This window comes from Mobula birostris, chromosome 4 (genome assembly GCF_030028105.1).
Source record: "Mobula birostris isolate sMobBir1 chromosome 4, sMobBir1.hap1, whole genome shotgun sequence".
Lineage (NCBI taxonomy): Eukaryota > Metazoa > Chordata > Chondrichthyes > Myliobatiformes > Myliobatidae > Mobula > Mobula birostris.
Window position 1 is genome coordinate 119,421,530 of NC_092373.1, and position 20,943 is coordinate 119,442,472.

Genomic DNA, 20,943 nt, shown 5'->3' on the forward strand with positions numbered 1-20,943 from the left:
GTGCAATTAATAGGCAGCACAGTGGTGCAGCAGATAGCATTGATGCAAAATGTTCCGAATAATCTGAGTTGGATTGCAGTCTAGAGGGTGGATTTTGCATGTTTTTATGAGTTTGTGCTTTTCCCCTGGGTGCTGCAATTTCCTTCCACATCTCAAAGACATGTTGGTTGGTTGGTTGGTTCCTTGGCTACTTAAGAGGAACATTGTGGAGTTGGTGGGCATGAAGGAGAGGATAGATTCCTAGATAGAAAATGGAATGCACTCAGGGACAGTCTTTAGAATGTACGAGGGAACGGAAGAACCTGGAGGAAACTCGCGCGGTCGTGGACAGAGTGTACAATCATACAGTGGCGGGAATTGAACCCCAGTTTGTGTCACTATAAAGTGATTGTGCTGCCCCAAATTTATAAAACAAAGAAATAAAGCAGATTTTTTTCCCTTTGGGCAGCAAAGAATAACGATTTACATATGTTTAAACTGTGTAAGTCTTTACCACAAGCAAACAGGTCTGAGCAATTTCAACTACAACAGCTTGAGTGCTTTATAATTCAAACTAACTTAAATGTGTGAGGAATGTGAAGTTGTTGCCATTATCTCTCCACAGACTGCCAGAGGTGGTAACTGTATTTGTGATTGTAATGCAATTTTAAATTGCCATCATTGATGTGAACACAGACATTTAAACATCTCAGAATTGAGAATCTCTGGAAATTTACTCGATATTAAACTTATCAAGTTCATCTTCAAGTACTTGCTGGCCTCTTGACATTTGGGAACCTTTTGTAGCTAAAGAAATACTGATATTACATTTACAATGCCCATATGTACAAACCTGATTGTGTTTTAGCAGGATCAAGCAAGCTGTTTCTAGCTAATCCTGCTAAAGATAAAAACTAGTAATATATAGGGCTGTAAAATTTCAGACTGAAGACATCCTTTTTCCTCTTTTCCTGCCACTGTTGTTGATTGACTTGCATTCGCTATTTTCCCATAAAATCTCCATTCTGCTCTGGCTCAGTTAAACAGATAGAAAGTGGGTTGGGCACCAAAACCATCCCATTGTACGTTGTTCCAGTGAACATTTTTTTTAGCATGTTCATTAGGATGATGTAGGCTTTACATGCTGAGCTAGCGTTTAATTGCTCACCCTTAGTTGCTCTTGAAGGGGGTGGTGATCTGCCCTCTTGAACCATTACAGTACTTGAGGTGTGCGGATACGCAATGTGCACAACATGCTGGAGGAGCTATGGAAAACCATTGGAGAAAGGGAGGAAGGACGTGAGGGGGTTCGGGGGGGAAGAAGTCAGAGTGGGAATGGAAGGAGAGAGAATGGGGAGGGGGGGATTTTTTTTACCGGATGGAGGAATCGACATTCGTGCCATCAGGTTAGAGGCTACCTAGACTGAATCTGAGGCAATGCTCCTCCGCCCTGAGAGTGGCTTCATCAAGGCAAAGGCGGCCATGGACGGACATGTCGAAATGGCAATGGGGATAGGAGTTAAAATGGTTGGCCGCTGGGAAATAGCACTCAAAGCAGTCCCCCAGGTCGAACCAATGTGGTGAAGGCTGTTCCTTAAACTTCAGGTGTGCATGCATCTTCAGTACGCCATAAACATGAGAGGCATAAATTGGAGATACAATACCAGCCCACTAGTGAAGATTTAAATGAATACAATAGCGAAGTAAGTATCACTTTGTTGACATCACTATTTCTGGATTCTTGTCTCTATTGGAACCTCCTTGGGTTGCATTTTAAGGTGGGGTAATTTTAAACTCAGCTATGATGTCAATGCTTAGATAACGTCTTGAAACCACAGGAGTCCTCAAAGTAAAGCCAGCTAATCATAGAGTAATGCTGCATGAAAACAGGTCCTCTTTCAAAACGCATCCATCATGACCACAGTGCTTGCTTTTGCTAGTCCCATTTGCCAGTGTTTGCCTCATATCACTTTGAACCTTTCCTATTCACATACTATCCAATGTCTTTCAAATGTTATTGTACCTGCCTCAACTAATGCCCGTAGCAGTTCTAAAAATTCAGCAACCTCAATATGAAGGTTGCCTCTCACAGCCCTTTAAACTTTATCTCTCTCACCTTAAACCCATGCCCTCTTGTTTTTGGTTCCCTTTCCCTGGAAAAACCACTTGTGTGCATTCACTTTCTGTATGCTTCTCAAGATTTTATACACCTCAGTAAGGTCAGTCTTCAGTCTTTCAAATGGTAGTTCCCCAGGAGTCGTGGGTAAAAAAAAACTGAGAATATTTTGTATGAAGCAAATATTTTTGGTATACTCTCTAAAGTTTTAAGATATTTTGATTTTCTTTTGGAAATTTTAATTTAAAATTCAGCTTGTGCCTGTGTTGCCAATTTGCATTTTGTCTCTTGTTTACCATCTCAACTATTTCAAAGCAGAATCCCCAGTTAAAATATATACACCTGTCATTTAAAACTTAAACACTCTCCTTTGTTAGGTGAAATAGAATTCCCTGCAAGCAGAAAAGATGTGTAATTGAGTAGCCTTCGAGTTACCTGCCAGATATCAGAGAAATTTCTGTTTTGTTCAGTAAGTTAAATTAACTCAGATGAGGTTATCTTTTGAACTCTGAAGTTATCTTGATTTAAACTAAACAAGATCACAGTCAGATTTGAAATCTTTTATCAAAGTTTGTTTTTTTTTGTTAGAGAAAATCTGTCTGTGATCCAGTTGTGCACAATAGGTGGTTGTTTGGTTTGTGCTTTTGTTAACTAGAGGGATATTCTATCCTGTCCTGATCTTAGTAGCTGCCATAATTAGGTTTGGAGAGGTAAGCACCTCCAAATAATAGATCCATGTATACAAAAAGTTACAAGCTATCTTCATGGTGTTCTTGGGATGATTTTAGTAAACAGAAACATGACATAATTTGATAATGGATGTGAGACAGTCAGTGTCCCTGTCAAGCCTGAAGGCAGGCTCTGCCAAATCTATAAGCAAGAACAAGAGCATAAAAGGGATGACATTGCCAAGCAGTGGAGGCACACATGTCAAAACATCCCTGTTGACGTCACCACCTTCTGCTCACCGCTGGTCGCAGACTAATCAGCACCTGCAACCAGTTTGAATTGACGTTGAAGGCCAGAGCAACCAATGAAGGGCGAGACCATGCTCTTGGGCAACTGACCCAACCAGTCCAATGCCTCCCTTCTCTGACTACCTAAAGGTATTGGGGTCTGGTTCAGAGTGGCTGAGGCATGTAACAATATGAGGAAGGTAAAACAAAAATTGCATCTGTGGAAATGGTGTTTTGTGCCAATAACTAGGAAGAACCAGATAACGTGCAGTATGCTCTCAGGGCTGCTGTACTTGATGCTGGGGCGTCCTGTTCCTTGCTTTTCTGCCTTGGTAGCCACCCATGGCATTTTCTAGTTTATCTGGAGGACCACAATGGAGCAACTGGTAGGTCACAATGCAAAAGTTGACAGAATGGAGTGAGAAATGTACTCAATGGAGCCCTGATTTGCATTTATGTGAGGCTATATCATGTGGTGGATGGATCCAAAGTATCTGGGCACCAAATATTACTACGTGCTAAGATTCTGTCTCTCTCTGCTGTTGCAAAAGATATAACTGGCCCTGTTACTGTGCAACATCCCAGTTAGCAGATTTTACCACATGACCTGTCCTTTGTGCAAGATTCTTCCAAGTGAACACTTTTGACCACAAACTCAATCTGTCGATTTGTGAAGGCCAACCACTCTATCAACTGGTGTAGCAACTTTGAAGGATCTGTCGAGTGGCCCCAAGATCCATCTGTTTCTTCACATTGCTAAGAATTCTGTCACTTACCATGTACGCTGCTTTTCCATGCCTACCTTTCTGAATAAGCCTACCATAGGGAAACCTGTTGAATGCCTTACTAAAACTATATATACTATATCCACCAGCTGACCTTCATCTACTTGTTTTATCACTTCCTCAAAAATGTCAGTCAGGCTTATGAGTCATGACTTGCCTGACTGACATATGTCATGAAATTTGTTGTTTTCTGGTGGAAGTACATTACAATACATAATAATAAAACAATAAATTGCAAGTATATATTAAAATGAAATTTAAAAGTAATGCAAAAAGAGGAGGCGGGTCAAAATGTATTTAGTGTTCGTGGGTTCATTATCCATTCAAAAATGGAAAGAGTAAGAAGCTGTTTTGGAATTGTTGAGTGTGTTTCTTTAGGCTCCTGATAGTATCAATCAGAGGAAGGCATGTCTTGGGTGATGGGGGTCCTTGATAATGGATGCCACCTTTTTGAGGCATCATCTTTTGAAGATGTACTCAATGCTGGTAAAGTTAGTGCCCGTGATGAAGGTGGCTGAAATTATAACTTTCTGCAGTTTTTTTCCGATCCTTTCCGGTGAGTGATGAAACCAGTTTCCTGCATTTACGAAATCTATTGTAGGATTGGTGTTTATGAGGTATTGTTGATCCTCATGGGCCATGGAGCTCTATTCCATGCTGTTTTGTTTATAACTGAGGTCACTTCCAAAATATTTCTAGATGGGAATTAAGAGCAGTATCATAAACAAAGGAGATGCTGGAAATCTAAGGAACACATACAAAATGTATGATACAAAATATTGTATCATTTCTTAATGTATACATTACTAAATGACAATAAAAGAGGACTGCGTGTCTTCATAATCTAACAAAAATGCTGGAGGAACTCGGCAGGTCAGGGAGCATCTATATGGAATTGAATGAACAGTTGACATTTTGGGCCCAGGCCCTTCATTGGGACAGTATATCTAGATATCATTAAGTGCTGTATGTCTGGTTATGTTCATAATCCAGGCCCTTTATGGTATACTAGCAGGCATACTCACTCGCGTTATACCTGAGCATCCATTAGATCAGCTGTTGCCCAGGATCAGATGTTGAAAACCCTGTGTTACATGGCTATGCTAATCACTTGAAAAGTTCTGTGGGATTCTGGGGAACATTCAAGGGTAATCTTCAGAGTTTGCAGAATTTGCATTCTCTGAGATAATTATCTGGAAGAGTAAGTGAATTAGCATGCAAATAGTTTTGCAAAACAAAAGACTTTGAAATTGTGCTTGGGATGTAAAGAAGGGGTTGGGTTGATAGATTTCTTTGAATGTGTTACTGTAAAGTATTTTGAATTTCAAAGCTATTGATGAAGGCTACATTATTCTTTTCTCTTACTATAGCAAAGGTTAACGATGAAGGAACCTGTCCCTCTGTGAAGGTTAACACCCTGGGGCCACAGTTTGTGAGTGGAGTCATTGTGAAGATCACCAGTACTGAACCCCTGCTGGGCAGGAAACAGATCAAGGTATATGTGTGCCCTTGAGGTAGACTTTCTTTGATCCAATTCTTGGGACAACCTTTTGTCTTGTAACATTAGTAAGTGTTGTTTCTAAGATACTTTCTTGATCTTTAATCTATTTCTATCCTTTAAATAAAAATGAATTTTGGTCTCTTTTTCCTTACTACGTTAACATTTAATAAAAACAAATGCACTCACTTGCTAGCTTTTCATGAACTGCCCTTTTATTTTTCCCTCAGAAAATCTGAATGCATCTTGTGCACACCATGCTGATGACTGTATAAAAATAATTACTCATTTTTCAGGTTGACTCATTTAGGTCAACCATCCTTACAGTCGGAGAAAATTTATGACATGGAAGGTGTTTATTCAGCTCGTGTCTGTGTTGGAACCCATAGAAGCCTAAATGCTGATCATAGAAGACAAATCAAACATATTGATTTTTGAATGAATGTAAGCTATAAGAAGATAAACATAATTCCTAAGAGCAAACTCAAGAAATGAAGGGTCTTGACCCAAAATGTTAACTGTCTAGTTCTCTGCATAGATCCTGTCTGACCTGCTGAGATCCTATGATATTTTGAGAATTAGGTAAAGGCTAGTATTTCTGTAATTCAACTATTTCATGACTAAACTTCTACCTTGGGAGCCATTTTCCTGCACACTCCCCATAACCAGAGGTCATGGGTTAAGGCTGAAATGTGAAAAGTTCAAGGAGAACATGAGGGGAAACTTCTTCACTTAGAAGGCCGTGAAGAATGTGGAACAAGCTGCCAGCACAAGTGGTGCAAGCAAGCTGGATTTCAATGTTTAAGGGAAGTTTGGATAGCTACATGAATGGTAGGGGTATGGAGGGCTATGGTGCCTGTGCGAGTCAATGGGCGAAGTCAGTTTAAATTGTTTGGCACGGACTAGAGGGACCAAAGAGCCTGTTTCTGTGCTGTACTTTTCTGTGTCTCTAGATTGTGATTCCCTTAATGTCCTGAGATCTATCCATGTCTGTTTTGAATAAACTCATTAACTGAGCTCGGTAGCTGTCTGGAATAGTGAATTCCAAAGATTCCATCTGCGTGATTTATCTGAATCATGGTTTCAGAACAAGGGTCAGGTCATTGGACTGTAACTACTGGGTCTAGACCCTTCAGCTAGAGAAACAGGCTCCCTGTACTGACTTTAGAATTTAATTCCATTCAGAGAGCTAAACTAAAAGGAGGTGAGTCAGAAGAAGGGTGCATTCTGAAGTATGAACTCTGTTTGCATTCCTGAACTGCTGAGTGTTTTCAGCACTTTGATTTCATTCCATTCAGGTGGCACAGCAGTGCCTCGTAGTTCCAGTGAACAGGATTCAATCCTGAGCTGTAGTGCTGCCTATGTGGAGTTTACACTATTATCCTGTGATTCAACAGTTTTTCTCCAAGTGCTCCAGTCTTTACACACATCCCAAAGGCATGAGTCACTACGGTAATTGGCCATTGTATTTGATAGGAATGTGGGGAGAATAAACTGGGATTAGTGCAAATCGGTGCATAATGGTTGGCATCGATTCAGTGTCTGGAGAGTCTTTTTCCATGCTGTATGACTCCATGATACTACACTTGTGTGTTGGCGCGTGGCCAAGTGGTTAAGGCGTTCGTCTAGTGATTCGAAGGTCGCTAGTTCAAGCCTTGGCTGAGGCAGCGTGTGTCCTTGAGCAAGGAACTTAACCACACATTGCTGTGTGACGACACTGGTGCCAAGCCGTACAGGTCCTAATGCCCTTCCCTTGGACAACATCGGTAGCGTGGAGAGGGGAGACTTGCAGCATGGGCAACTGCTGGCCTTCCATACAACCTTGCCCAGGCCTGCGCCCTGGAAACCTTCCAAAGCACAAATCCATGGTCTCATGAGACTAACGGATGCCTATATGACTCCACGATTCCTAGCTGAGTGATGAGTGCCTGATTTCGTACTGAGGTTCAATTTTACCAATGGCAGGAATGGTGATATTATAACAAATATATTCTTTCAATACTGATTTCTGCCCACTGTTCTGAAAGTTCACATGTATAATTGCTGTTTGAGGATAAAATTGAGCTGAGAAGGCTTTTCCTTCAACATGTTTCCTTATAAAATAGACGTTTAAGAAACAGTATCTTGCATCATAATCATCAAAATTAAGAATATGCTAGTCTTGGATATCAGCGTGAGAGTGGCTCAGAAATAATACATGACCATTTGGTGAGATATTCCAGTAATAATGTGGATTCTTGAAGAATAAGATGAAGAAAACTGAAAAAAGCAATGGAACTAGCAGGGAAAAACGCTATACATAAAAAATGTTGGAGGAACTTAGCAGGTCAGGCATCGTCTATAGAAATGAATAAACAGTCAATATTTGGAGCCGAGACCCTTCCTCAGGACTAACTGCAATTGTCTTTCAGTTCATAAGTGAATGTTGGACTTTGGAAACTGCTTTCACTTCTCTCTAATGCAGTGTTTTTTTTTACATGAAGGATGCTTTGATGAAGTTGTCTGAAGTTTCGTATGTGGACCTCCTTGAAGGTGATACCGAGGGACATGCTCGGTTTAAAACTCCTGCAGATGCCCAATCTGTAATGAAAGCACATCGAGAAATACAGAGTAAATACAACTGGAAACTTGAACTTCTCTCAGGTCAGATTCAATAACTTAAATATCTAGGTTTACATGTTTATAGTTTATGCAAAATTTTTGTGAGCTATTCTTGCAGTTTCAACTATGTCAAGGAAGTTATGAATTAACAATAAAAAGGTGCTTGCAGTAAGATGAGCAGTAGATAGAGAGGAAAGGTGGATACTGAATGATGTGGTTCATTCCCCAGCAATGTTAGCTGACTACTGATAGTGTAGAGTGGAAGCTATGCATTTCCCCCAATATAAATAAAGGTTTTGTTTTGTTTGTGTTCCCTGCAAAAGCATAGCCAGATAAAGGCAAGAGTAGCAGTCAACCATGTTTTGTGTTGAATTATATGATCTCTGGCAAGCCAGCTGCATTACAAATACCATAGAATCCTTGGGATGTTTGAGTAGTAAACAAATTAAATTCCAAAACTAGATAAGGCCGTACTTCTATCTATAGATGTGCATGCAGTTCACTGGTGTTTATTGTTTTGCTGAGGAGGGTTACATTGAAAATGCTAAACATTTAGAGTGTCTAATGAAAAAAGTATTTAATTTTGTCCAAGCTTTTGTTTGTTATTTTAAAATCAGCTTTAAGGATTATAAAAATTATCTTCAAAAGAATAAATATGGTGCAAAGCTCTTTAGAATTAGAATCAGACTTAATATCACTGGCATATGCCAACAACATTTGATTTGTGACAGCAGTACAATATAATACAGAATTTTTAAAAAACTGTAAATTGCAATAAAAAATGTATACTATATACTTTTGTGATTGGACTACTATATAGGGTATGTATATGTGTGTGCGCACGCACACACGCACTAAGCGAGTAGTGCAAAAAGAGAGAGTATAAATACTGAGGTAGTGTTCATGGATTTATTGTCCATTCAGAAAACTGGTGGCGGAGTTGAAGAAGCTTTTTCTAAAATGTTCAGTGTGTGTCTTCAGGCTCTTGTACCACTTCCTTGATGGTAGTAATGGGAAGAGGACATGTCCTGGGTGATGGTGATCCTTAATGATGGACGCCGCCTTTTTGAGGCATCGACAGTTGAAGGTGTCTACAATGCCAGGGAGGCTAGTGGCCAAAATGGAGCTGGCTGTTTGGAACTTCCTGCAGCTTTTACCAGTGCTGTTCAGTGGTCCCTCCATAGTATACAGTAATGCAACCAATTAGAATGTTCTCCACGGTATATCAGTAGAAACTTGCCAGTGTCTTTTGTGACTTCTGAAATCTCATACTAATGAAATATCACTACTGTTGTACCTTCTTTGTAACTGCATCAGTATATTGGGCCCGGGATAGATCTTCAGAGATGTTTACACCCAGGAATTAAACTGCTCATCCTTTCCACTGCCGATCTCTTGATAAGGATTTGTACGTGTTCCTTCGACTTCCCCTTCCTGAAGTCCACAATCAATTCCTTGGTCTTACTGATATATTGAGTGCAAGGTGGTTGTTGAGACACCACTCAACCAGCTGAACTATCTCACTCCTGTACGCCACCTCATCACCATCTGAAATTTTTCCAACAATAGTTGTGTCATTGGCCAATTTATAGATAGCATTGGAGCTGTCGCTGGCCACACAGTCATGGGCGTGGAGAGGGTAGAGCAATGGGCTAAGCATGCATGTTTGAGGTGCACTGGTGTTGCTTGTCATTGAGGAAGAGATGTTTTTTCTAATCCGCACTGACTGTGGTCTCCCAATAAGGAAGTGGAGGATCCAGATGTGAAGGGAGGTACAGAGGTTCTGGTTTAGAGCTTTTTGATTAGTACTGAGGGTATGATGGTGTTGAATGCTGAGCTGTAATCAATAAATAGCAGCCAGGTGTAGGTATTGCTGTTGGCCAAGTGATGGAAGGCTGAGTGGAGAGCCAGTGAGATTACATCTGCTGTCTTACCCCTCTGTTCTACTCACCTGTGCATCATCTCCCTCTGCTGCCCATCCTCTTTCCCTTACTTCCATGGCCCACTCTCCTCTCCTATCAGATTCTTTCTTCTTCAGCCCTTGCCTCTTCCACAAATCACCTCTCAGCTTCTTACTTCAACCCACCCACCAACTTACCCCTCACCTGGTCATCTGCCACTGATACTCCTCCTGCTCCCCCACATGACCTTAGTCTGGCTTTTTCCCCATTTTTTCCGGTCCTGATGTAGGATTCCAGCCTGAGGTATCTACTGCTTATTGTCTTCCATAGATGCTGCTTCCTCACAATTCATCACAGTAGATGTGAGTGCCACTGGGCAATAGTTGTTGAGGCAGCTCACTCTGCTCGTCTTGGGCACCGCTATAATTGTTGCCCTTCTGAAGCAGGCTGGAACCTCTTGTCTGCAGCATTGAGAGACTGAAGATGCTCTTGAACACTGCTGCCAGTTGGTTGGCACAGGTTTTCAGAGCCCTACCAGGTACACCTTCAGGGCCTGAAGTCTTGAGAGGGTTCACCCTCTTCTGACAGCAGCCTCTGAGACAGAGGTCACCAGCTCACCAGATGCTGCAGGGATTCGTACAGGTGTACTTTCATTCTCCCTTTCAAATCATGCACAAAAGGAGGCATTGAACTCATCTGGGAATGCAGCATCACAGCCATTCATGATGTTAGGTATTGCTTTATAGGAAGTAATGGCCTGCAAACCAAACATATAGAGTAACAGAGAGGTCTTGGAGTACATGTTGGCAGATCCATAAAATTGGCAAGATAGGAAGATCTATCACTGCAGGCATGGATTGTAAGTGAAGGAAAGTTGTGATACAATGTAAATTCCTTCTCAGACAGTTCCTCAAATCAAGTAGAAATTGCTTTCAGCCCTGGTTTATGGGTTCTGAGGTTGCGCATGAGACAAATGTGGGAAATTCTGATTCTGCCACACAGATGCGGCAGAGGGTAGTTAGTGAACCAATGCATGGATGTCCACTGGTTAAGTTCTATATAGGATTCTGGTTGCCAGGGCTAGAAATTTGTTTTATTGAAAAAAAGTTTGATTATGTTAGAATTTTAATTTGGATATGAGTTTTTTTTTAAATGAAAGACCTCTACAGGGAGAACTAATGTACATTGACAAATGTTGGTGACTAAAGTGTGGATTTAAATTAATTAGCGAGGAGTTAAGGAAATTTCTTTCTCATTCACAGAATAGTCAGAGTGAAGAACTAATTACGTGAAATCCAAATCTTACTTAAAGCTTGGATGAGTACTTGAAGAATCTGCAAGACTACAAACTGAGAGCTAGGAAGTACAAGGAAGCCCCAAAAAGCACATTTTTTGTTGCTGTGGCCATAGTGGTCTGAATGGTTTCATTCTGTGCAACAAGTTTCTCAGGTTTTAGCACAGAAATGCTCAGCAAGGCAGAAGTATCTCTACTTAGGAAGACAATTTAAGTTGTGACTTTTTATTATTATTGCATTCTAAAATGTTTGCTTTCTTCTTGTCAACAGGTGATGGTGAGCAGCGTTATTGGCAGAAGATCTTAGTAGATAGGCAAGCAAAATTAAACCGACCACGGGACAAAAAGCGGGGCACTGAGAAGGTACTTACGTGATTGCTTTTGATACACCGGGGACATTCAGAAAGTGTAACAATTTTATGAATGCAAAGTTTTGATTTTAAGTATTTTTCCCTTCTGTCACAACAAGCTGAGAAATGTGAATATGTTTTTAAAAAAAAAACTTTTTGTATTGCAGTTGATTGGCAAGGCTGAAAAAATTATCGTGGCCAAGACGCACAAAGCTGGCAAGCACATACTTTTCTCTGAAGAAGACTAAGAATGTCATATCAAAATATCTTCTTTCCTTTGAAAGGATATTTTCTACTTTCAAAAAATTAAGTTTTATACTGTGTATTAATACTATTTACAGTATTCCAAAAGATGTTCAGTTATACTTTTAAGAAATGCAGCAATATGTTTGCAATATGTAGATTGTATAAATTTGAACTTGCTGTATTTTCATTGTTGCTGTAGTCCCACAATTTAAAATCTACAAATCATTTTCCATAATGTTCCTGTGTTACTTAATCCTGAATCCTGAAGTTCGATTAATCCTGAAGGACAGTTAGATAATATTTTAGACGTACGATCCCAGAAGTTTTTGAATTTTGCTTTGAGAAATAGAATTTAGGGTAAATAAGATACAGATTGTGATTCTGTTTTTAAAAGTCAAAAATATGTTTTGCATTTCGTCAAGGTAGATTTACAGATTTGGAAATGGATTGGGAAGAGATTTACAGAATGTATTTGTTTTTTGAGTAGGTATTTTAAACTTTATTAATCAATATGTTGTGCAAAATAACAATTAGGAAATCAAATTTAGGACCTAACCTGTACAGTATCTGAATTGACCAGTTGCATTCCTTTTTGTAACATCTCACTTCTTTGAAAATATACATATGCAGTTGTGTGATTGTATAGTCCAGAGTGATCCCTTCCGTAGTTGATAGCTCAATAATACTCACTGGAGGTTTGCCTGTGAAAAATAGCTGAAGGTGAAGACACTGAAGACTCGAAGCTGGATGCAAGCATACAGATTGCACCTGTTAAAGGGAGAGTAAAGAGACTCATTTCATATTTCCATTCTATTGGATGAGCATAAACCCCAACCGCTGTACTCTTAATGTCAGGTAATGGCATGGATCCAGAATGGGAGCGTTTTGATCTGTAAGCACATCAGATGCTCACTTCTCACATCTTTGTTGAATAAGGTGTCTGAATTAAGCTGTTAGCATAATTCTATTAAAATTTGCATTCCTAGAATTACTCCTTTTGTGCTCTGTTTGAAAAGGACGAATCTTTTGAGGCAATTCTGGTGCCTGTAAATTTAGGGTTTAATTTCAACTATTTAGTGGAGAAGTACCTAACTAGCGAACTACTTACAATGCCTGTAGAGTATTCTTCCCCCAACCTTTTGTACACCTAAACTAAAAATTCAAAAACTGAAATGTCAGCACTTTAAAAAGTACTCATTCCCTCCCCCCCCCCTCCCCCATGCCTTTGCTCAGTAATTAGCTGAAGCATCTCTTGCAGCTATTACAGCCAGTAGCCTTTTTGGATTAGTTTCTATTAGCTTTGCACAACATGAGTGACTGAATATTTTAAAATCTTACATCTGTCCCACAGTGTGAGGAAGTAAAAATCTTTACATTATAGCTCCATCGTAATGTACAGACATGTGAATTTAAAAATCTAATGGCTTGGAGAAAGAAGCCTGTTGGTCCTGGCTTTAATGCTGCAATACCATTTGACAGATGGAAGCAGCTAGAACAGTTTCTGGTTAGGGTGTCTGGTCTCCCTCATGATCTTCCAGGCCTCCTTTACACACCTGCTGCTGTAAATATCCTCAGTGGAGGTAAGTTCACACCCACAGATGTGCTGGGCTGTCTGTACTGCTCTGTGCATTGCCCAGTGTTCAAGACTAGTGCAGTTCCTGTACAGCCAGTCAGGATGCTCTCAATGGTGCCCCGTAGAAGGTCTTGAGGATTAGGGGGCCGATGCTGAACCTCTGCAGTTACCTGAGGTGGAAGAGATGCTGTTGTGTTTTTTTTTGCCACACAGCCTTTGTGTACAGTCCAGGTGAGATCTTTGGTGATGTGTATATACTGAGGAACTTGAAGCTACTCACCCTCTCAACTGCTGTCCCATTGATGTTGATCAGGGAAAGCCTGTCTCCATTACTCCTGTAATCCACGATGGGCAAGACTTGCCCATTCCTCACTTGCAAAGTTGCTCAAGCTGTGCCAGTTCAGTCGGGGCATAACAGTGGACAGTAATCTTGAGGTCTTGCCGGAGATGTTTGTTGAGGTTAAAGTTAGGATTATGACTAGGTCACTCAAGGACATCAATTTTTCTTCATTTGAAGCCACTCCATGTTTGCTCTCGTCCTGCTGAAAAACAAACTTCCACCCCAGTTTAAGTTTTCTGCCAGAGGCAAGCAGGTTTTTATCCAGGAACTCTCTGTATTTAACAGCGCTCATCTTCCCATCAATCCTGACCAGATTTCCAGTCCCTGCTGTTGAGAAGCATCCCCATAGCATGATGCTACCACCACTATACTTTGCAATTGGAATGGTGCTACCTGGCTGATGTGCTTTATTAGATTTACGTATGCCACATGTACTGCTTAGTATTATGGCCAAAATGTTCCATTTCAGTCTGATCCAACCACAAGACATTCTTCCACATCCTTACAGTATCTTCTAAGTGACATCTTGCAAAGTCTTTATGGGCAAGGATATGCTTTTTTAGTCAGGGTTTCTACATGCACAAAATGTGTACTTAAGGAAAAGTGGCTAAGCCTTCAAGATTGTGCGACATGAATTTCATCTCCAGTTGCAGCCACTGACTTCTGCAGCTCACACAGAGTGACTGTTGGCATCACAGTAGCCTCTCTTACAAGTGCCATTCTTCAGCAACTGCGTTTAGAGGGAAGGCCTGACCTAGGCAGTGTGGCTGTCGTTTCATATTTTTTCCCACTCTATCACAATGGACTACTCGAAGCTCAGAGGTACATTCAGTGCTTTTGAGGTAGCCTTGTATTCTACCTCAGATTTGTGCTTCTCTATTATCATTTCTCTAACTCTTTTGTTTTCATTTTGGTTTGGTCTGTTGAAAATCTACCATGCTGTTTGACTTGGGGGGAGGGGGGTCAAGTGACCCTCCAATTCTCTACATCAACAAATTGGGTAAGTTGGTAAGGTAGTATACAGTATTGCAACTGAGGAATGTTAGCATAGAAATTTCAAAGGGGGTGAATACTTTTTCAGCCTCATAATTTTCATTTTGGATTTTCAGTAAATTGACAGGTTTTAGAATTTTTCTTTCGATTTGATATGATACAATGTTTTGTAGATTAGTTCAAAAAATCCTACTTCAATATACTTTAAATTTAGAAAATAAGATGGTAAAATGCAGAACTAGTTGTGGGAGCTGAATCCATTTTCAAGGCACTGTATACCAACACTTTTTAGCATTGTTTGGCTGTTGTGAAATTTCTCCAATATATTGGTAGTGGTTTTTACATATCCAACAATGAAGATTGCTTCATTAAACAGTTCTGGAATGTAAATGTGATCCATCCTTTGAGGCTTTTTCAGCTTCTCCTTTTTCTGGAGTCAATTGACTTTTTATTGGGGTACAGATTCATGCATCCATGCCATGTGAGCCTGCAGTTCACAGCTACTGCATACACCAGCAGGGGAAGGAAATAATTCAGAATGGAGAGTAACTCTGTCCTGAACCAGCTACTCTTCCTATTAAAGTTGCCCAGTAATATTCAGTTTTTTTGAATTGTTGTCTTTTCTATTCCTGCCAATATGTCACTCTTGACCTGGAATTGAATGTGAAATATTTCCGTGTGGCTCAACATTGTTAGCAGATTGAGACACAGGAGTGCAGATTAATGTCCATTTGCAGTAGGTATAGTTAACAGAAGCTGCATTTTTCCTGTTTCCAGTGCATTCGCCCTACCTTAAGTGTAGTACAGCTCAAACATGCTTTCGTGTGCTGTTAGAACTCTTAACAGCCACCCTAAAATATAAGTAAATTGATCTTCAGAAACCTCTGGGCACGGGCACAATGAAAATACACCCACTGGATACAAATGTAACAAGAGGAAGCAGCAGGGAAAGTTGCCCAAGGCCACCTAAAGTGGAGAATTTTGATGTGACCATTTTAAAAGAACTCTTTCCCTGTGAGGTATTAATATGCAAGTCTTGTCTCTGTATGGGGTGAGGCACTTTTAATGCAGGATTGAGTCACAGCATGTGGTCCACCTCCTCTTGATGAATGAGGACCACTAGCACTTAAGTGACTAATCTACTTTCAGAAGATACTTAATTGGAATTCCATTCATGCAATTCCTCAAGCAAATGCTCAATCGTTTTCTATCTTTGGCTTTTCACAGCTAACAGTCACTTCCTCTTTCACACCTCCCAGATTCCTAGATTCAAACTTACTTGTGAGGTCAAAAAATATAAAATGTAATTGATGTTTTATATCCAATTCATTTAGTGTTTTAAGATACATTTTCTGTTTTTCTAGTTTCAAATAACAAATGTAGAAATGAACTTTAATGTTTTAAAATGAAGGTAACTTTTAAATTTGTTGTTTTTTCTCTCAATATTAACTGTACTGGTCTATTTTACTATGCTTTTTCAACCTACTGCAGCTACGTTCTCTTTTTATAGAAGTAATTTGTCCAATTTGCTGACACTGTTGATAATTCCTGTTCTTCATATTTTTGCAGTACTTTAAATTCAATATTATTACGGACATGTAATGGGAATTCAGAGCATCAGACATGTAAAGTAAGGTAACTCATTGGTACTCAGTTTGGGTTGTTATAACCAAGCAAAATTTTGCTGGCAATGAACAAATTAAAGAATGAAACAGATTTGAGGCTTAAACATTAGTTTACACTAAGTTCTTTTTCTAGCAAAGGAAAGGCTGAAATTTCTGCAGACTGCTTGGAGTGGGTCACCAGACAACTCTATCAAGAAAATAATGTGGGATCATATTTGGATGAAGGCCATACTGAAGAAAATTTCAGAAGAAATGATGATCAGAAGAATTTGGTTAATTCCACAGTTTTAATTTGAGATACCACAATGCAATTGGTGTTTTGAGGCTTGCTTTCATTAGTCAAACATTTTTAAATGTGATCAATACATATCTCTATTCCCTCACTTGAACACAAACATGTCTCTTCAACTGAGGCATTTGTACATGCATAATATGGATATATTTGATTCCAGATTATTTATGGATCACCAAAGAAATGAATGCATTCAATAAATGAATGAATTCAATAAATGACTCTGTATTCTCAAATTGTTTTTTTATCAATGGTGCCACTTTCATAACATCTTCTTTTGTTTTATTTCATAGAAATTTGAAGAAAATATTGCTTCTATGTTGCTGTTGCATGCTTGCAAATGGAATTATTTGTTTGCCCTAGATGCTACTGAATTATTAAGTCTGGGGAAAAAAAACTGCCAAAATGATTTTCAATAATACTTTTCCTCATTTTTTATTTTTCTTTGTTTTTTTTATATAGGACAGTCTACTTTCCTGCACACATTTATAATTTATTCAAAACAATGTAAACTCATTAATTTTATGCATTTGGGGAGAAAGAGATCAGAAGATTATAACCACTTGAAAAAAGGGGACTTGGTCAAAGCCATAGAGTTAGACAGCATATAAATAGACACTTTGGCCCAACTCATTCATGCTGACCAAGGTGCCTTCCTGAGCTAGTCCCCTTTGCCCTCCTCTCGTCCTTCTGAACCTTTCCTATCCATGGAAAATGCCTGAAATTACTGCTTGCATGTACAGAGGTACGGTGGAAATACTTGTCTTGCACTGTCTGTACAGATCACTTCATAGAACAGTCCATTGAGGTGGTCCAAGGTAAACCAGTACAGGGTCTCCATCACTTTCTCTGGCAGTTTGTTCTATATGCTCACCACCAACTCTGCAGAGAAAGCTGCTGCTCAGTTTCCTTTTAAATCTTTCGCTTCTTACCTTACACCTGTGCCCTCTAGTTTTAGACTCCCCTATCCACCTGATCTATGCCCCTCATGATTCATGATGTAATTAAGCTCTACAAGGTCACTTCAGCCTCCTTTGCTCCATGGAAAACGGTCTCCGCCTGTCTAGTCTTTCCTTGTATCTCAGCCCTCCAATCATGCCAACATCCTTGATCCTTTCCTGCACCGTTTTGAGCTTCATATCTTGCCTGTAGTGCGCACAATATTCTAAATGTGGTTGCACCAGTATCCTATACAACTGTAACAAGATGTCCCAATGCTTGTACTCAGTGGCCTGTTTGATGAGGTTTAGTATGCTATATATAATGCCACCTTGACTACTGAGGTTGCTATCTTGAGGGAATTATATATTTGTACCCCTAGCTCTTCTGTTTAACAGCACCCCTCAGATCCCTAGCACTCACTGTATAAGTCCTGCCCTGGTTTAACTCAGCCATTTTTCTGCCCACTTTCTAGTTGATCCAGATCTTGTTGTAATCTTAGATAACATTCTTCACTGTCCACAGCACAAGCAATTTTGGTGTCACCTGGATTCTTTTGGGCAGCATATCAAGAAAGGATGTGCTGGCTTTGGACAGGGTCTGGAGGAGTTTTACAAGAATGATTCTGGAAATGAAAAGGGTTAAATAATCAGTGTTTGATGGTTAACTGGTTGAAGTTTAGAATGATGTGGTGGTAGGGAGGGTCGGTCTCATGGAAACCTACTGATTATTGAAAGGCCTGGATAGGGTGATTGTGGAGAGGATTGTCCCAGTAGTGGGAGAATCCAGGGCCAGAGAGCACATCCTTAGAATAAAGGACCTCCCTTTAGAATAGAGATGAGGAGGAATTTATTTTTTATTGCCACAGATGACTGGAGGCTAAGTCATTGAGTATAAACAGATGCAGCTATAAAGAAGGTAAGACCATGGCTATATTTCACTAGGAGTTTGAGGAGATTTGGTTTGTCAACTAAAACACTCGAAAACTTCTACAAATGTACTGTGGAGAACATTCTGACTGGCTGCCTCACCATCTGGTATGGGGGGGGGGGGCTGTGCAGCGGCTACTGCACAAGATCGAAGTAAGTTTTGGAGACTTGTAAAATTAGCTCCATCATGGCTACTGACCTCCAAAATATCCAAAATATCCAAGGCGTCTTCAGGGAGTAGTGCCTTAGAAAGGCGGCGTTCATTATTAAAGATCACCACCACCCAGGACATGCCTTTTTTTCAACGCACATAAAAGTTGCTGGTGAACGCAGCAGGCTAGGCTGCACCTCTAGGAAGGGTACAGTCAACGTTTCGGGCCGAGATCCTTTGTCAGGACTAACTGAAAGAATAAGAGATTTGAAAGTGGGAGGGGGAGGGGGAGATCCAAAATGATAGGAGAAGACAGGAGGGGGAGGGATGGAGCCAAGAACTGGACAGTTGATTGGCAAAAGGAATATGAGACGATCATGGGACAGGAGACCTAGGGAGAAAGAAGGGGGGGGAACCAGAGGATGGGCAAGGGGTATAGTGAGGGGGACAGAGGGAGAGAAAAAGAATGTGTGTACATAAATAAATAATGGATGGGGTACGGGAGGGAGGTGGGGCATTAGCAGAAGTTTGAGAAGTCAATGTTCATGTCATCAGGTTGGAGGCTACCCAGATGGAATATAAGGTGTTGTTCCTCCAACCTGAGTGTGGCTTTATCTTTACAGTAGAGGAGGCTGTGGATAGACATATCAGAATAGGAATGGGACGTGGAATTAAAATGTGTGGCCTCTGGGAGATCCTGCTTTCCCTGGCGGACAGAGCGTAGATGTTCAGCAAAATGATCTCCCAGTCTGCGTCGGGTCTCGCCAATATATAGAAGGCCACATTGGGAGCACCGGACGCAGTATGTCACCCCAGCCGACTCACAGGTGAAGTGTCGCCTTACCTGGAAGGACTGTCTGGGGCCCTGAATGGTAGTGAGTGAGGAAGTGTAAGGGCAAGTGTAGCACTTGTTCCGCTAACAAGGATAAATGCCAGGAGGAAGATCGGTGGGGAGGGATGGGGGGGATGAATGGACAAGGGAGTCGCGTAGGGAGTAATCCCTGCGGAAAGTGGAGGGGGGAGGGAAAGATGCAACTTTCACCCTCCAACTTTCACCCTGCCCTCAAGTTTACCTGGTCCATTTCCGACACCTCCTTCCCCTTTCTAGATCTTTCTGTCTCTATCTCTGGAGACAGCTTAACTACTGATGTCTACTATAAGCCCACTGACTCTCACAGCTATCTGGACTATTCCTCTTCTCACCATCTCTTGCAAAAATGCCATCCCCTTCTCGCAATTCCTCCATCTCTGCCGCATCTGCTCTCAGGATGAGGCTTTTCGTTCCAGGATGAAGGAGATGTCCTCCTCTTTTTAAAAAAAAATCTCCCCCTCCCCCTCCCACTTTGAAATCTCTTACTAGCTCTTCTTTCAGTTCGTCCTGACAAATGGTCTCGGCCCAAAACGTCGTCTGTACCTCTTCCTATAGATGCTGCCTGGCCTGCTGCGTTCACCAGCAACTTTTATGTGTGTTGCTTGAAATTCCAGCATCTGCAGATTTCCTTGTGTCGTGCATGCCTTTTTTTCATTGTTACCATCAGGAAGGAGGTACAGTAGCCTGAAAGCATACACTCATCGATTCAGGAACAGCTTCTTCCACTCTGCCATCCGATTTCTACGTAAACATTGAACTCATGAACACTACCTCACAGTGTTTATTTCTGGTTTTTTTTTGCACTACCTATTTTAACTATTTAATAGACATATACCTACTGTAATTCAGTTTTTCCTCTATATTAATTTATCATGTATTTCATTGTACTACTGTTGTTAAATTAACAGATTTCATGACGTATTCTGGTGATATTAAACCTGATTCTGATTTAAAGTAGAGGTGGTTAGTTTCTTGATTAGTCAGGGTGACCAAAATTACTGACTGAGTATTGAAAGGCCTGGATCAAGTGGATGTGGAGAAGATGTTTTCACTTGTGGGAGAATCTAGGACCAGAGGGAACAGCCTCAAAATACAAGGGGACCCCTTTAGAACAGAGGTGAAGAGGGATTTTTTAATTCAGAAGGTGTTGAATCTGTAGAATTCATTGCCACCAAAGGGTCAGAGTCCAAATCATTGGGTATATTTAAAGCAGAGGTTGATAGTTTCTTGATTATCAACAGTACCCAAGGTTATGGGGGAAAGACAAGAGAATGGGGTTAGGAGGGAGAATAAATCAGTCACGATGGAATGACAAAGCAGATTTGGACTTACTAATCAGGCATTTGTCTGCAGTCTCTCATTGCTGAAAGACTTGTGTGTGCCCAAGACAAAGAAGTGAGCAGGATATTATCACTGCAGATGTTGCTCACCCAGCAAACTGCCTTCTCCAAAAGCATCCTTCTGGAAAACACTTAAAACAAAATCCTCACACCATCTTTAAAGT

General features: G+C 40.6%; 1 protein-coding gene across 5 annotated transcripts in view; it reads left to right on the forward strand.

The window, feature by feature from the left end:
- Window positions 1–16,407, forward strand: part of larp7 (La ribonucleoprotein 7, transcriptional regulator) — a 39,914-nt gene extending 23,507 nt beyond the window's left edge. For 3 of the 5 annotated variants that reach the window (XM_072255971.1, XM_072255973.1, XM_072255972.1), the window contains 4 exons: window positions 5,207–5,331; window positions 7,818–7,977; window positions 11,402–11,493; window positions 11,648–16,038. In XM_072255971.1, the coding sequence (XP_072112072.1) occupies window positions 5,207–5,331; window positions 7,818–7,977; window positions 11,402–11,493; window positions 11,648–11,728 (458 nt within the window). In that variant the 3' untranslated portion in view covers window positions 11,729–16,038. Of the gene's footprint in view, window positions 1–5,206; window positions 5,332–7,817; window positions 7,978–11,401; window positions 11,494–11,647; window positions 16,039–16,201; window positions 16,369–16,390 lie in introns of those variants that run through there. The other 2 variants (XR_011885747.1, XM_072255974.1) reach the window with 2 other exon arrangements.
- The last annotated feature ends 4,536 nt before the right edge of the window (window positions 16,408–20,943 follow it).